Genomic DNA, 17,008 nt, shown 5'->3' with positions numbered 1-17,008 from the left:
GCAGATTCTGGCATCATTGAGTTAAAAAAATCATTTCTTCAATGTATTCTAGATTTATGAGATTAAGTTCATGTAGAAGACAATGGTTGCAATTGGTGGCGGGACGCCACGACTAGGTTATTGCATCTAGTCCATTGAATGTAAAGATCATCTGAAGCCCTATGTTCTTGGATTGATCCATTGAGAAATCCAAAAGTTTAATTACTTTAGGTAAGTTTTGGATTTACAATTATCAAATCGATGCCTATATGATGAAAAAAGAATGGGGAATATGGATCTTTTAAGGGTGAGATGACTAATTTGGATAATGAATTTGCCATTGGCAAAGAAGAATCGATCAAATTGTGACTTCAATCTCGAATGAAGAATAAAGATCAAAAAAATTAAGGAAATCACAACAAAAATCCTAATCGAATCGTTTGTATACTAAATAAGATTGAGTAATGAAATAAACTAAATTGATTGTATTATTTCTTCAAGAATGATTACAAGTCACCAATATACATTTTACAGAAAGAACCTAGAAACTTGATTACAAGAATAATTGCTAAACTTAACCTAATTAACAAAAATAGAAAATTGTTGACTTTTTGACTTAACGAATCGACTAACTCTAAAAGACATATTATCATGTGGTCATACATTCTTGATAGTTGAATTTTAAAAGAAAATAAAATTATCTTGTAAGAATAATTAATCTAAATTAGAACTAAAAAAATCCTCAAATGCCCCCCCCGATACACACACACACATAAGAGTTTAAATAGACGAAAGTAAAGGTTCAAGAGAAAATTGATTACAATAGAAAGATGATAAAGTTTTATATATAAAGGCCTTTCAAGTTTTGACCCTTGAGGATGAGGGTGATTCTAAAGGGGAGCGTGCGGGATGTGTAATTCTCTTTCAGGACTGAAGGTTAAATAGCTAGTTGGATTTATATCCACTCAATATGTTTATTATCTTAGTATATTTATTTTATATTATCTCTTGTTTAGAATTATTTGTTAACAGATAATAGTTATTTCTATTTGTTAATTGGTATTTGCCTGGCTTATAGAAGATCAATTCATAATTATTATTAAGTTGAATCTAAGAAAAACCCCAAAATAAAGTTAAGTTTCTTTTCAAAACTTTTTTTTGTTTTTTTGGTTTCAGTTTTATCTTACCTTGAATTTATATTTTACATCTTATTTAAGCCTAATTTACATTTCTTTTTTTTTCTCCAAAATAATTTCATAAAAAAGGCAAAGTAAACATACATGAACTTGATGCAATCATACAAGGCTGTTAATGCTGTTAAGGCTGTGATGGATCCTTGCTGCTTGTGGCTTTTGGTGTTGGGAATTTTTTTTCAAGTAGACAGTGAGTTTTTACGCATCAGAATTTCTACGTCACTAAAATCTTTTATCATTTAGGTTAAGATTTGTGATGACATTAGACGGATGGTGAAAGAATAAAATATGCTTTTAAAAAATATATATTACTTGATTTGAAATTGATGCCCCATTTAAACAATTTTATATTTCCCAATTGACGAGTGTTTAAAGTGTGACGAGCTCGGCTTACCTTGCCCAGCCCTTGCCACTGACGCAAAAGAAAACTCTAGCCCTGGCCACTAACAGAAATATCTTAACGTCGGTTAACAGGTGCCACGTGTCGGGCTATTTTGTTCTTAATTAAAGAGGCGTCACGTCACACTACAAGCATTTGCCACCAGATTTCTTTTGCTTGGAATGAAGATTTCTTTCATTTTATTTTCTTTGTAACTTAAAAAAAGAAAAAATGTCTTGCTGCAAATGACCCTTTCAGTGGGAGCTGGGGAAAGTGGAGCGGCAACATGGAGCAAAAAACATGGCCAGATCGATCCGATGGCTCTCGATTCACTGCTTTTCCGTTGTCGAAACCTAGCAATGGAGAAGGGAAGACCAAATTATCCAGGCGTTCCAAATTCATTTCAAAACTGTCGTTATCCCCAACCGACGGTCCTGATTTCTCGGCTCTCCCTTTCGACATGTTAACGAAAATCGCATCGCCGTTTAATTTCCCGAATCTTCTTGCGGCGTCGCTGGTGTGCAAGTCGTGGAGGGACGCGCTGCGGCCGTTGAGGGAAGCGATGGTGCTGCTGCGTTATGGGAAGCGTTTCAAGCACGGTCGAGGCGGTTTTCGACGCAACTTGGAAAAAGCTCTCGACTCATTCTTGAAAGGCGCTGCACGTGGCTCTACTCTGGCTATGGTCGATGCAGGGCTTATTTACTGGGAAAGGGGTCAAAAGGAAGAGGCAATTGCTCTTTATCAGAAAGCCGCTGCCCTTGGCGACCCTGCTGGACAGTGCAATCTCGGAATTTCATACTTGCACGGTATTGCTGTCAAAATCAATAAACTTTTCCTCAAATCTTAGCTCATTATTTAATGTCGTACGGTTTAAAATTAATTTTGTCTCGCAGCTCAACCTCAAAAGCATAAGGAAGCTATAAAATGGTTGCATGAAGCTTCAGTTGGGGGCCATATTCGAGCTCAATACCAGCTGGCACTTTGCCTGCATCAAGGTCTTGTGGTGGATCGAAATCTTCAGGAAGCTGTATGGAGTTCTTTACTTACCCATTTTAATTGTATTCATAGTGAACTTCTCGTTTTGAGAATTGGGATGATGGGATTTGCTTTGTTGCTTATTGATGATACTCAGGCTAGATGGTATCTAAAAGCTGCTGAAGGTGGATATGTGCGTGCAATGTACAATACTTCGCTTTGTTATACATTTGGGGAAGGTTTGTCACATAGTCGTAGACAAGCAAGGAAGTGGATGAAGAGGGCTGCTGATCGTGGTCATAGCAAAGCTCAATTTGAGCATGGACTTGCTCTATTTTCTGTATGTCTCGTTCTTATACTTTTGTTTATAAGTATAAACAACCATAATACCTTGTATAAAATGAATATAATATTTCTGATGCACAAGCTTGGTATATAGTAATAGCAGAAAGTTGTTGGCTTTGATTTGCCTTAGCTCAAGGCATGTTGAAGGAAATTGAGGAAATATGAATGAAGGAAAACAAAACTTTGGCTGAGCTTAAGACATATCCAAGTAAAATGGGAATATATGAATGAAGGAAAACAAAGGTTTATATATATATTTATTTATTTTTTTGGCAGGGGGGCTGGGGTTTGTAGTTGTTAAGAGAAAGATATAATACGCAAGATTGTTTCTTGATGAGTCTGGCATTTTTTGTCTGTATGATCATTCTCTCTCTTCTCAATGGTATGTTTGTGTGCTGATAATGTTGTATGTTTGCAATCTAAGCTGATGTGGATTTTGATATAATACTTGGGCAGGAAGGGGAAATGATGAAAGCTGTTGTGTACCTTGAACTTGCTACACGTTCTGGTGAAACGGCTGCAACTCATGTCAAAAATGTAATTCTCCAGCAACTCTCAGCAACTTCTCGTGACCGTGCCATGCTTCTTGCTGACAATTGGCATGCTTTACCTTCATCTCGCTGAGTATGTCTAGGCTGTTTACTGAACTTTCTCATATACTCCTGATATTGCTTCTTTCCTTTTGTTTTTTGTCTTATGCTTGACAAGTGACAAAGTTATAAATATATAGATGTTGTTGCTGTTTTGCTTTTGCTTCCAGTGTCTTTAATCTTTTATTAACATTTGTGCCTTTTACCAGCCAAAATGAAAAAACAACATCACTAAAGAATATCAACCTTTTACGTTTCAATTCTTACATTGGAGGAAAGGGAATTTGGGCTCTAAGCCTACTTATTTAAGGAAGGTTTGGCTAGCTTAGGTGTCTACAATTAGGTTATTTCCTCAATAACCATTTTACTTTTTCAGGTCACCTGTTTCAACTGTATCTTCTAAAACAGAAAAAAATATGACACTCATATCTTGTTAATGACTACCAAATAGTTAGCATCTCTTTTCTTTATTTGAAGGTTGATAAGTTATTTTAACAGCTTTGCATCAACTATCAGGAAAATGTTTATAGGGGAAGGGGTGAAGAGAAAAGAGAGTTTTGGTTCACTTTTGTCTTCCTATTCTCTTTCCTTGTTGAGGGTGTGGGGGTAGGAAGTGGCTTTGAGGTTTCAAACACTTGGTATATATGAATATCAGCAATGGGAGAACGTGTTACGAGTTTTAACTTCCTTTCATGCACACGTGATCAGCAATGTTGCAGATGATTGTGGCCATGAAATGTTGGATCGGTAACAATTGATGGTAAGACATTTGTGTTTGAGATTGCTACATCAGGATATTGTATTGGCTGTGCTACAAGATCTATTAGTGCAAAACAAGTTTGGTGATCTATGACATCATAGATACCCTTTCTTCATTAGGAAGGGATTTTTTTGGTTTGGAGTTGGAACAGTGGCGATGAATCTATTGGATGGTTGTTTCTTCCTCTTGTTCTATTTTCACTTCCAATTTTTTTTTTAAAAAATATTGTTTGTTCTTGATTATTCAAATATCGGCGCAGCCCATGGAGTCCCTTCGGGAAGCATTGAAGTTGTTGGGCACTTGGGCTGTCTAGACACTCGTGGTCATTGGACCAGATGGCCACTCCGCACAAAATATGCCTAAACGAAGACTCTTACCCTTTCCCGGGTTAAGGTGAAGTTTGCCAATATATATAAGGATTCAATATTGATTTTATCATTCTACTTCAATTTTATTAAATTTTATCATTGTGTTTTCAATTTGTTGATTTTTGAACAAAAAGTAATGAAATTGACATATTTCATGAAGTAATCTGTTAATGCAAATGGTAAATTTTGCTACTATGGTTTTAGGATCATTGCTTTTGGAAAAAAAAAAAAATAATGGAATTGAAATATTTCAGTGAATATTTTGTTACTACACATGGTAGGTTTTTTTTTAAATCAATTTTGTCACTTTCATGTTCAAAAATCAATAAAATGGAAAGTACAATAGTAAAATAGAATGAAATTAAAGTATAATGGTAAAATTTGATACTGATTTAAAATATAGTGGTAAATTTGATTTAGATCATTCCTTTCCCTAATGAAGGATGATGAAGAAGATAGCGTATACAGAACGAGTTAGTCTGGTTCCAAACATAATGATTCATTTTCCATTTTCCATTTTCCATCAAAAAAAGATGATCATTCTTAGCTAATTGTTCAGCACTTACAGGATGAAGGTGGTGGCAGTATGAATACATGATGATAGGTGGATAGTTGATATATGTATATATAAAATCCTTCATAGCCATGTCATCTAATTGAAAGGGCTGAATATCAGTAGATAAATCGCATCGTAGTTTTTGTTTAATGAGCTTTTAAATGATTGACCAATGCAGTTCTCATTGCCAGATGAGCACTCTTATAAGTTTACCAAATTTCCAAAAGAATTGTCTCAAAACAAGTCTGATTTGTGGAAAATGGGGAATTTCAAAATTTCACTCAAGGAAGTACAGAAGTTGAGAAAAGAGAGAAATGGTAGAGAAGACAAGAAGGAATCAGTAACTCTATTTTCATATAAACAAAAAATGAAAATATTCACAAACAATTTGACCACTAAAAAAAGGCATTAAAGCATCTAAGGTATTTTGAACAATGTATACTTGATTAAGCAGAAGCCTGTCTACTTTGATGAAACTATTCTTTTTTCTAACTGATCCAAATCTTGTTTATCCGTGTATGCGTATTAGCTTGCCTTCCAATCTACCTGAAAAGTAGAACAATACCCCTAACAAAAATATAGGGTGCAAATTCAAGGCGCATAGGATTGCCTCTGAGGATGGACTCCAGTGTGATAAAGGTTGAGGTGATATATGGCCTTGGACACCAATTCTTTCAAATGAGGATGTTGTGCAACCACAGTTCGGTCTGCCCCCTCAAGGGCTGTCAAAACCCTAGCTTGTTCTAAAGCCTCGTTATCACCGGAATGTATAGCAAGGTAGCAGAGCAGGATCACTCCGTGCAGCTGCGTCATTTCACTTCTAAGCAATCTCATCAAAGGTGGAACACCATTGAACTCAATTATCGATTTTGAATGGTCCATACAAAGAAAATTGTCCGGAGATGCAAACTTCTGCAATGCAATGGCAGCTTCCATTGCCACTTGTTGATCCTTATTTGCAAGCTGCGTCACCAAAGGACCAATCACTCGAGTCTCCCTTGCTGGGAAAGTCCTTGCTAATGAACCAATTGATTTAATAGCAGCAATTTGCAATGTAGGAGTATCCAATTCCTTGATCATCCTCAAAAGCTGATCAATAACAGCCTTAGCTGCAAGTGAATTCGTCTTAAAAGCCGCACGTCTAAGATCAGAACTGGATTCGGCAGCAGCTGTGATCTCCATTATTGTCATCAAACAATTATACTGTAATTCACCTTGCTCCTTCTCCACCAACTTAGCCAGGCAAAGCAGTCCTTTTGTCTCAGTTATCCTCCTACTATTAGAAACACTCCCTTTAGCAAGCATCCACAAAGCTTCAGCGCCATTAATTTTCAACTGAATTTTCACTTCAGGCTTCTCATTTTCCCTTTCTTTCCTATGATTCCCTCCCCTACTACTACCTTCCATATGCAAATTAGAATAGGAATTGGTATAGGGTCGATAACTATAATTCGTCGAATTTGACCCAATCGAAGAATTTTTCTCCATTTCTTTATTAATCTGAACTATAGAATGAATGCTTTGCTTACCCATCTGGGTCCTGGAATCTTCCACAAATGTCTCAAACGACAACAAAGTCACCAACGGCCTAATCACATTCTCTCTGGCGAAATCCTCTTGAGCCACCGGATCATGCTCCGCCATTCTCGCCACCAATTTCGCTACCGGAATTTGAACCTTCATAGGAGAATCTCCCAACACTTGCACCACAATTGGAACCCCCATTTCATCAACAATACTCCTAACTCTTTCGTGCTCGTTTGCCAAAACAAAAAGCGCATTAGCCGCCGCGATTTGCGCTTCCGTTGAGGAGCTTTCTTTCAGAAGTTTTAGTAAAGGAGGGACGCCGCCTTCTTCGACGGTTATTTTTTTGTTTCGGTCGTTGTCTTGAGCGAGGGAAGCGAGGTTGCAGGCGGCTTCGATGCGATCGGTTAATTGGCCCATTTGGACGGTTGCGATGTAAGACCACACCCACGAAATAATCGGGTCGTTGCTGGCGATTGGAGGAAGGGAAAGGAAGATTCCACTCGAAGTCCCGTTGTTTTCGGTGTCGAGGACGCCCATGAGCCATTTCATGTCGCCGATGGAAGCGTCTAGAAGGTTTAACACTTTGCGGAACTCGGTGGCGCTCGTGATTCTCACAACTCGACGCAAGATGCTCTGCCGCTTGCACTTTCGGACTGAAGTGAGGGCTCGCTCTAGGTTTTTGGAAACCTCGGATATTAACCGGCGAATCGGGCGTTCGTAGAGGGATTGAACCGAGGTGGTGAACCGGACCAGGGTTCGAAGCATTTGGGAAAGCCGATCCACTTGCTTGGCAACCTCCCCGCATTCGGCTTTAAACGACCTGGCTTCGTCCGCCGCCGAGCGAACTCGCTCCGCTAGCAAAATCGGATAGGACAGCTCGTCCTCTATACGCTTCTCCTCCGCCGATCCCATCATCAACTGAATCAGGTAAAAAAAATATTAAAAAGTAGTTGTCTTGGTATTCCTGTTTTTGTAGGTGAGTCACAGAGGGCGAGTGAAGAGTGAGTCAGGGGGTGTGAGGGAAAATCTAGCGCTGTTTTGGAGATGAGTCAGGAGGGGACTGAGGATGGAGCTTTGATCATTCTTCGCATGTTTGTTGTGTCTAGTCACGTTAGCTGCAGCTGACGTTTTTTTCGTTTTTTTGTTTTGGAGTCTTGAGGCTTCTTGGGAATTGTGTTGTTTTATGACAATTATATTAGTGTTACAGTTGCACTTTGGATGAAGCGCGTGCGAGGAGGAACTAGCCAGGAAAAGAGCCAGAAGTTGCAAGGAGATGACGAGTCAATTCAACGTCGATTCCGACTCAAGTCTGAAAATTCATCCTTCCTTGTCATTTATTTTACTAATCACAATTTTGTACAATTAATTAATTTTACTACCAACGGACAGAGGAGGTTACGCCATATTTATTTATTTATTTATTTATTTTTATTTATAAGGGATCCCTTCCTCAGTGGTTGACCGACCGGACCATTGTTGTGAAGATGACGATGACGAAGGCATTTCGATGGCAATCCAAGACCTGTTGATTGTTGACCACGCAAATTTGCTAGCCAAAGCCCAAAGGGCAAAGGGTTTTCCATCTGTAATCTTTATTCCTGGTAATATCCATTCCCACGTATGACGCAGTCACTTTTCAAATCTCTTGTAATAGATAAGATTTGAATATTTTAAATAGATTCTTCACTTTAGAATACCCTTGCATGAGATTAGCCTCCGCGCTCTTGAATGGAATGGGGAATACAGGTCTTGTCCTTTTCATTTAGCAATTATAAATCAAGTAATCTTTTCATAACTCAGCCTCTGTCTTCCTTGTCAAGCAGCCCAACACGATCCAATTTGATCACCGCAAAATACCGCAATCAGCATTAAAAAAAGGATCTTCATGAAGACAACATAATCAGGCAAGAATTCTATTATTCAAAGGTACAGAGTAGGACATTATGTTTCTGTAGCAGTAAAAGATAGTACATTATTTATGAATATATTTTTGCAATGGCAGACTGGAGGTGGACTCGCTGAATTTGCTGCTGACAGTTGCAAGGCCTCCAATAGCTTTTACTAGGATACAAGGGCAGTTCAAATATTTAGTGAACCTTAAGCACATACAAATACGAATGCTGATGCAGTCTGTACGGCACTCAGATGCTTTTTTAGCACCTAATAATATGAGGATCAATGGCTCAATTATTTGACCCTCATCGACATATTGCTGAGGATAATCATACAAATGATCAATTCAGAGCTTAGCTATTATCCCGTTTTGGATAGGCTTTGTTGCAATGTCATTGTCCTTGAGCTCCAGATCAGTTGCGCTAGGAGGAACATCAACCGCTGGCGAGCAGTTAAAGAAACCATGTGGCTGCATTACAAATAGCAAACCATAAGAAAGATCGTGCTTCTATCAATCAAGCTGTAAATTGTGTTGGGACTTGTTTTGTTTTTCCTGCATAACATTTCCAAACACAAATAGCAACTATGCAAGCTCAAATGCATTCTTGCAGTCTATTGCAAGGGTGGGACACGATAATCCATCACTCCCATCCTATACTAAGGCAGTCAAAGAAATGTGCATTGGGCTCAAATGCGTCATCCCGTCTTACACTCTGCTAAGAAGCTTTTGATGGAACTCGAAAAAATCACAAACACTTATCATGAGCAGGCTATTCATTTTACACATAATGTTTAAAGCGCAAACCTATCAAGATAACAAATGATTCTCAAAGGTGACTACGCATTTTCAAACTACATACATGGTAACTCAGAGAGTGAACTCATATGATATGTCTCATATCAGTAAATAATAACTAGTAAAAACATCGGCCATAAAACAAAATCATTAAACTCATATGACATGGTGTAACGCTTAATTAAAATAACATGAGTAAAAATTAAGAATTATCAGGAAAAAAATGTGAATATATTCTTTTATGAAGATTCAGTCAAGTCTGTCAGAATGTATGCTATTAGGATGAGTGCATACCATGAGCATAAAACCAATGCGTTCCACTGGCATGACAGGCCAGTCTTCCAACCGAGGAATGTGTGTCACTCCAAAGACATACCTAGACATAATTTCCAATATAATTAGATATCATAATAGATTGATTCGCTCTAAACTACCCTGTTCTCTGAATAAAAATAGGTTAATATTAGATGATAAACTTGATAAATTATAATACCAAAGGCAAACATACATGATACACACCAAGATGCCGGTGACTGCAAATGAAGTAATTTGAAGTGATTTTTCTATTAAATTCAAACATAAATGATCACTTTAGTCCTTAGAGAAAGATATGTCAGATACTAACCACAAAACTATATCAGCTTCTTCCAAAGACCGATCCTTCTTAACCCATGTAGCTAACCCCTCCCCAACACGTGGATTTTGATTGGGAAACTCTCCTCCAGGATACATTTCTTCACGTGCATAGGGTGTGACCCAAAGGTTATGTTTCAAGAAAGCAGCACGTCTTAGAAATTTTGCCTCAGAGCCAGCCAGTGGCAGACAATTTGAACCAGGTACTAGTTTGAAACCTGTTAGCTGCCCAGTCCTGTTGACATTTCTTGTGTTTCTAACCTATGAAAATAGCAAGTACAGTTGAGGGATGAATTTGTTGAACTGTATAGAAGAGGAGTCATGTTCCAAATAGACAAATAGATTGCCAAAAATCACAAATTGTTACACTACCAAAATAAGATAATACAAAATTACAAGAACTCTTTTAACATATCATTAACAAAAGTGAGGATAGATATGTGCTAGCATCCATGCACCCAGCTGCCTAAGAGAGCTCTTATACATAATTTATGCAAGAACAAAGGCATAAAAACTTAAGACTCCAACATATAACTGGTAAGAGTCATTGACTGATCAGATCTTAGAGACAATAAGGAACATAAGGAACCTATATACTAAGCCCCAATCAAAAGGAATACCAATAAGATGGTTACAATTCAATAACTAAAAGCTAGTACCCATTTTAAACTTGATGGCAACATCAAAGGTCGCACAATCTAGATTATTGGAAACTTGTATATAATCCCAACTACCAAATGCTAGCTACTATTTTAAATGCAATGACAATATGAAAGCTCTGCTCATTCTACATAAGTGTAGAAGTCAGAACTATTTCTTTCACAAGATCTGCTTAGTTGGAAAGTTACAAATTTCTATTGGATAATTGATGGGTGATAAGATTCAGAGTAAAAAATAGTCAAACTCACTGGACTCATGGTAAAGCAACTCTCAAACAATTATAACACCTCACCTTGCACACAACATTCTGAAAACCCTAGATACCACTCAAAACGCATATCCTTGCAATTTGGACAAGGAAGTGTAGGAAAAATTACTTACAATCCAGTGACGTGCACTCAATGGATTACAATCACGCATTGCTTGCAGTTCAGATCTGAGAAGTTCCTCTTCAGCATAAAATGCATTATTATGAACATTATCCTTCCCTGGTTCTTCAACTTTAAGATTCACCTCAACAACCTGTAAGAATGTATACATTTCTTAGTATTCCATGAACTTCCATTGAATAAACCCTAACTTTCTTGCTAACGGAGCAAACAACAATGAAAAGACTGTGATGATCATTGTTAACTTTTGTGCGAGTTTAAATTTAAGTTACAACTGTCGTGAACATGTTATGACAAATATAACACTATCATAGGATGCATTACAGACAGCATTCGTTAGTGAAATAAAGGAGCCAAAGCATAATAAAGGAATAATAACACAACTTACTTGATTAAATGCTTCACCAGGTTTACAATCAACTGCCATGTCCATGCGAGCCACAAAAAAGTGTTGATGAACAGGGGCATATAGTCCAGGAGCAATAGTGGTGCCATATTTTCGTGTTTCACCAGGCTGCAATGCTCCTAAGCTGAGAATCCCAGTGAGTTTAACCTCAGCTTCAATTTTACCATCCTAAAACAAGATGTATCATCAAAATTTTAAATAACACAACTTTCAAAGTGAGGGGAGATTTACCATTGCAAAGCTGAAGAAGATGGCATCGGACCATTAGATAGAACAAAAAAATATATATGACTATTTACAAGCATCCCTCATTCCGAGGACAACCCAATAAAAGAAAGGACTGAAATATTCCTACTGTTACTACTCAGGAAGCCTGCCTTATTAGCCAGGGGCAGGCCTCACCAATAGTTAAGAAGAGATATTAGTTTATCAGAACAAAGACATTTATAATAGCCAATTCATGCAAAGCAAAAAAAAGTCCCGGCAGACACCAACTTGCCTGATAAAAATGCCAGAAAAACCCATACTCATAGTTAGCCACAGTACATACAAAAGACACTGTTAGCCTTCTTGACCGTCGAACTTCCGCTAAACCTGTTCTCCAATCTTGATGCTTCCATAAGATCCCATGATCCTCTTCATGCAAACAAACACAATTCTCAATTGTTTCAACACCTCCAGTGAAATTTGTAAAATGAGCATCAAAGTACTTGATATATCCCAAACAATCACAACCCTACAACAGATAAGTTAAGGCAAATCAGGGGAACTTCAACTTAAATTAATGAAATGGAAGATCTAAATGAAACTTTAACATAAAAACAAAAACCACAAAAGAAGTGCCAAACCTTTTTAAGAGAATGTGCATTTTTACCCAGCCCATCTTCTCCTGCGTCAAATGCATTCTTCCTATAATGCGGATCATTTGGATCTCCATAAGGAACCACCATTTCAACAAAACTTAATCTATGGGCTACAGGTCTCCGACCACGATTACCATCAACATAAGCAACAGAATAGATTACCAGACCCTCCCTAGGAGTGAAACCAATCCGGAAATTCCACTGAAACCAGAAATTAAAATCAAATTGATGTTACCGCAGCATGTTGAACTAATAAAACTTATAAATATAGTTTCACAAGCAAGCACCTTCTGCCATTCAATAAATTTCCCATTAACACGAAAACTGGGACCTTCAGGCTGACTGATTTGTAGTGGTTTCACATCACTCCGATCAACACCTCCCCGTGTTTCACCAGCCGTATAATTTCTTAAAGGATCAGCTGGTGGAAGGGGAACAAGTTTACGGTCTTCAAATTCAATTACCACCATATTTTGCATGTCAACAAGGACATGGATTCCCTCAACTGGACGAGCATAACCATTTTCCATGGGGCAGTCACTCTCAGTTCTGCAGAAGATAAGTGGTTTAGCAAGTCTTCGGCTAGGAGCATCAGCATTGCTATGATAACCCACACACCTATAAGAAAAAGGCAAGGCACTGTCATGTTTTAAGGGTAAGAAACTTGGACATGATTTTATAGAACATCCATGCGAAAGAAATCTAAATATGATCACTGACCAGGGATCAACCATCACAAGTTCCATATCCTCAATGCCCCTCTTCTTCATTGCCTCTTGAAATGGAGGGAAGTCCTTAACAACAGCTTCACATTCAGCATATTCCATAGCATCCTATAATTTGAGAAGGACGTTGATGACGAAACATAGCAGTTATAGATTTATAGGCATGTTGGGTGCAAAAACCATAATAGGGGACAAACACAACACAGATTAACAGGTAATTAAACAAACAGTATCCAATCCATATAAATAACTAAACAAACATATATCAAGACTAGGTCACTTATAGAAAGTGTTCTGATAGCATTTTGTGGACGGTGGACCTATTCCAATTTTGCTGAGTGCATCTGTAGTCTGCACCTGCTGGCTTTCTGTTGATAGTCATGACCTTGTCAAAAGAACACAATACTAGCATTCTAAAGAAGGGGTTTCATATAGATCCTGATGAGAACCGCTATACAAAATCCAATTGAATCAAAGGAAGTTCTTTCAACACAGAACTTTGAGACACAGTCTAAATTATAGTCACAATTAATCAGCACCTATGGCATCACTTTTAGATTCTTAAAAGAGAAAACACATATTTACCATGGGAGGTTGGACATTTGGAACAACTTTAGATGAAATGACTTTGCCCCTGTGGTGGCCTCCTCGAGTTGCAGCATGAACTTCTGACAACTCAACAGTCCATATACTTGTCTCATTGGACCTTTTGTTGTACACAACAAGTCTTGCTTGTCGTGGAGGAAGTTTACTAGGAATGAGAGGTCCACCCCTTGTCCTGGGAAGTAATGAAGGCTGGAAAGGAGGGAAGAAATATGCATCTGCCAATGCAACAACATGCTTATCTGGTTCTACCAAAACCACTTCAATAAAGCGCATGCTATCTCTCACCTAAAGAAAGAAAACAAATATTTCATTTCTTCCATAGAAAAAAGAGCTTAAATGAATTTCTCACTAAAATGATAGCATAAAAGATTGAAGCTACAATTCAGGTCAAACATAGCTTAAAATTTTTTACCTCAGGGGTTGAGCCAGCTGCCCTCACAGTTGCCACTGCCACTGAGATTTCAGCAGCAGACAATGGATCCAAAGGATGGCTGGTTTGAGCCCTTGGCATGATTGAAATTCCTATGCAACAAAATCACCAATTTTTACAGGAAACACATAACCCAAATAATGCCAGCCGATAGGATTGACAGAGAACTGCTAAGTTCAGAACTCAATAGCAGACTAGTAGTAAATTATGGAATTTGGGTATTATATAATAGTTTCCTTCGACGATCAATTTGAAGAAATAAAATGAAACCAAGTCACAAGCGTCTTCAGATGCATGACATCAAAGAAATAATATAACAACGATTTATATATATACATATATTTATTTATTTATTTAAAAAACAAGCATATAGGAAGAGGAAGGAAAATCAAAAACATCTTGTTTACTAGCAAAGAAAATGTTGTGAAGTTAAAGAAAAAAAATGCAAAATTCTTACTTGGGACCCAAAAAGACAAAGACCTTCCCTTCTTTGACTTCATCTTATCAACTACATAGCTTTCGTAAATAGAGCTTGCCAATTTCTTGCAAACTCAAAACAACCAGGAGGAAAAAGACCAGGCAAATATTTTGCAATATTGCATTCATAACAAAGAAAAAAAGTAGGATTATACAACTACACTGAAGAAAAAGATAAGTCAACTATTTTGAACAGTGTTTAAAGTTTAAACCTTTGGTGGTAGCGATCTTAGCAGCGGATGGATCCGAGATGGGCTCAACAGGGCGGATCAAGGTTGCCATGGAGGCTGTCTTTGGGATGGGATCCTCAGACGGGACAGGCCCAGAGCCGACTGCAAGACTCCAATTCTGCAAAACCTCGGTAGAGGAGGAAGAAGAAGAAGAGGTCTTCTTGCTGACGTCGTCGTTGGTTTTGGGAATGCAACAAGGCGTCGCCTTTTCCTGAGTTGAGGCCATTGCAAAGGGTTAGCAACCTCACCGTATCCACCGCAGTATTCGTCACAATAGTATTCTACTGACATACAGCAAATACTAAGCGTCTGTTTTCGTGTTTTCTTTTTTGATTCTGAGCTTCTAACCTTTCACTCGAAAAGCCTTGTATTATTCTCTCGCTTCCCGGATCAACCCGAATGGGAAACGATAATGAAAAATGGTTTTGCTTGCAGTTGCAGTTGCAGATCGGTTTAACACAAAAAGAGGAGGATTGGTTTTCAAGTGAAAGACTAAGACGGAAACAAAGGAGAAGTGGGCCTAGTTTTGGTACTTTGGTTGGCTTGCTTGCTTGCTTTATAAATAAAAGGACACCTTCGGACAGAGCATGGACTTTTACTACAAGACAAAGGGAAAAACAAAAGTGGAGTTCCTTCCTGGGAGTATTGTTCATTCCTCTGTTCGTTTTCTTCATTGTAATCACTAAATGAATTCAAAAATTGACTAAACCGTAGAAATTTGAATAAACAAAATACTAGTGAAAAGCGTGAAGGATGGGATTGAAAATGGTAAGATTCGAATAGGATATAGTGTTAGACATTTTCAAATAAAAAATATGATTTTATATCGAAATAGAAAGAAAATTGTAACTGTTGGAAATTAAAACCAAAACAAGAGTTATCTCTGTTGAAAATAAAATAAAACAAAAATAAGAAAAGAGCCACGTCTATTGAAAAAAACCAACAAGAGTAACTTTTTGAAATAGACATAAATAATATCTATTGAGAACATGCATTTATGCCTATAAAAGAGGATCATCCTTATCTAATGTACATCAAGAAAAAAAAACAGTAATATCTCTCTTCTTCTTCCTCCAACATCTTTCAAGTTTTCTTCTATACTATTTTCCTGCAGAAAAAATATTATAGAAGTTTGATAATCTTGTTATACTCTGGTGAGTGCTCAGTGGATTGATTTTGTCAGTGTAAAACGTCATCAATCACTGAACTACATTGTATCTTCGAGGTTTATATGCCGGTAACTCTTTTGCACACTACAAGTGGGGGCGAATAAAACCTTAAGGATAGTGGCATTGATACATGCCTTGAAGCCAAGTTTTAAGTTTTTTCGTTTGGTGTTCTAACAATCTTAAGGTTTTAATCCAGTTCTAACAATGGCTGCTGCAAGCGGAACACTAAGAGAATTGGCTTCTGACTTTATAAAATTAGATCCGTTTGATGGCGGTAACTTTCTAAGATGGTTGAAGAAGATGCATTTCCTATTATCAATCTTGAAAGTTGTCTATATTTTGACGACACCTAGACCAGAAGAAGGAGAAAATGAGTTTGTTGCTGCAACGAGAGAGAGGCAAAAATGGGACAATGCCGATTTTATGTGCAAAGGTCACATTTTGAATGGTTTGGCTGATGGCTTATTTGACACATACTTGAACGAGGCTACTACAAAAGAATTATGGGAGAAACTGGAAGCCAAGTATATGACAGAAGATGCAACAAGTAAGAAATTTTTTGTTAGTCGCTTTATTAATTTTCAAATGGTAGATGGACGTTTTGTTATAGAACAATTACGGAAAATTGAAAAAATGCTTAATCAGTTTAAACAATATAATGAAAATAGATGAAACTATAGTTGTATCCTCCATTATAGACAAACTTTCTCCATCATGGAAAGACTTTAAAAGAAGTCTGAAACACAAAAAGGAAGAAATAACTCTTGAGGCTTTGACAAATCATCTTCGAATTGAAGAGGAATACAAGAAACAAGAACAAGTTGCTGTTTCTGGTGAAGCCAAAGTACATGTTGTGGAGGAAAGATAGACCACTAAACCTGCTAAAAAGAAGTTCAAACAAATTGCTAATGGTACGAAATTCAAAAGAAAGAACAAAAGCACATGCTTCCATTGTAGAAAATCAGGACATTTTAAAAGGGAATGTTGATTATTGAAGAAGAAAATTACTTCTTCAAATGGTGCTGCTTCTAAAAACTTTGTAGCCATGATTTCAGAAAT

The 17,008-nt window shown here is 37.5% G+C and overlaps 3 protein-coding genes across 7 annotated transcripts; 1 reads left to right on the top strand and 2 right to left on the bottom strand.

Annotated features, from left to right (window-relative positions):
* Positions 1–1,703: 1,703 nt before the first annotated feature.
* On the top strand, positions 1,704–4,700 carry LOC110423599 (F-box family protein). 4 transcript variants are annotated; one of them, XM_021437862.1, is made up of 5 exons: positions 1,704–2,357; positions 2,445–2,578; positions 2,684–2,866; positions 3,328–3,495; positions 4,481–4,700. In XM_021437862.1, exons 1-4 carry the CDS (start codon positions 1,838–1,840, stop codon positions 3,493–3,495), a joined length of 1,005 nt encoding a protein of 334 aa, XP_021293537.1. In that variant the 5' UTR covers positions 1,704–1,837; the 3' UTR covers positions 4,481–4,700. The 4 variants fall into 4 exon arrangements, with proteins under 4 accessions (XP_021293537.1, XP_021293538.1, XP_021293535.1 ...); XM_021437863.1 differs by lacking the exon at positions 4,481–4,700 and adding an exon at positions 4,170–4,415; XM_021437860.1 differs by lacking the exon at positions 4,481–4,700 and adding an exon at positions 3,978–4,415.
* A 779-nt stretch (positions 4,701–5,479) lies between these two features.
* ARO4 (armadillo repeat only 4) lies at positions 5,480–7,858 on the bottom strand. The gene has a single exon (XM_021437858.2). The coding sequence runs from the start codon at positions 7,585–7,587 to the stop codon at positions 5,737–5,739; it is 1,851 nt and encodes a 616-aa protein (XP_021293533.1). The 5' UTR covers positions 7,588–7,858; the 3' UTR covers positions 5,480–5,736.
* Positions 7,859–8,558: 700 nt separating this feature from the next.
* On the bottom strand, positions 8,559–15,317 carry LOC110423597 (spermidine copper dependent amine oxidase 1). 2 transcript variants are annotated; one of them, XM_021437857.1, is made up of 13 exons: positions 15,129–15,317; positions 14,763–14,991; positions 14,056–14,165; positions 13,623–13,928; positions 13,033–13,145; positions 12,600–12,930; positions 12,298–12,513; positions 11,949–12,185; positions 11,432–11,617; positions 11,036–11,176; positions 9,987–10,255; positions 9,656–9,737; positions 8,559–9,034 (listed from the first exon to the last, which is right to left on the bottom strand). In XM_021437857.1, exons 2-13 carry the CDS (start codon positions 14,830–14,832, stop codon positions 8,912–8,914), a joined length of 2,184 nt encoding a protein of 727 aa, XP_021293532.1. In that variant the 5' UTR covers positions 14,833–14,991; positions 15,129–15,317; the 3' UTR covers positions 8,559–8,911. The 2 variants fall into 2 exon arrangements, with proteins under 2 accessions (XP_021293532.1, XP_021293531.1); XM_021437856.2 differs by having other exon boundaries at positions 14,763–15,317.
* Between the last annotated feature and the right edge of the window lie 1,691 nt (positions 15,318–17,008).

This window comes from Theobroma umbraticum, unplaced genomic scaffold, assembly GCF_002168275.2.
Source record: "Theobroma umbraticum cultivar Fairchild unplaced genomic scaffold, ASM216827v3 scaffold_20.0, whole genome shotgun sequence".
Lineage (NCBI taxonomy): Eukaryota > Viridiplantae > Streptophyta > Magnoliopsida > Malvales > Malvaceae > Theobroma > Theobroma umbraticum.
Note: the sequence above shows the minus strand (reverse complement) of the source record. Positions and strands in the feature narration are given on the sequence as shown.

Bases quoted from the DNA above. Each gene is read 5' to 3' on its own strand.
- LOC110423599 (XM_021437862.1), top strand. From the start codon at position 1,838: ATGGAGCAAAAAACATGGCCAGATCGATCCGATGGCTCTCGATTCACT. The intron at 2,358-2,444 runs GTATTGCTGTCA...TTTGTCTCGCAG, and splicing joins CGGAATTTCATACTTGCACG to CTCAACCTCAAAAGCATAAG. The intron at 2,579-2,683 runs GTATGGAGTTCT...GATGATACTCAG, and splicing joins ATCGAAATCTTCAGGAAGCT to GCTAGATGGTATCTAAAAGC.
- ARO4 (XM_021437858.2), bottom strand. From the start codon at position 7,587: ATGATGGGATCGGCGGAGGAGAAGCGTATAGAGGACGAGCTGTCCTAT.
- LOC110423597 (XM_021437856.2), bottom strand. From the start codon at position 15,006: ATGGCCTCAACTCAGGAAAAGGCGACGCCTTGTTGCATTCCCAAAACC. The intron at 11,618-11,948 runs GCAAGTTGGTGT...ATCTTGTTTTAG, and splicing joins TTTTCTGGCATTTTTATCAG to GATGGTAAAATTGAAGCTGA. The intron at 9,738-9,986 runs GTTAGTATCTGA...AATTATGTCTAG, and splicing joins GAAGCTGATATAGTTTTGTG to GTATGTCTTTGGAGTGACAC.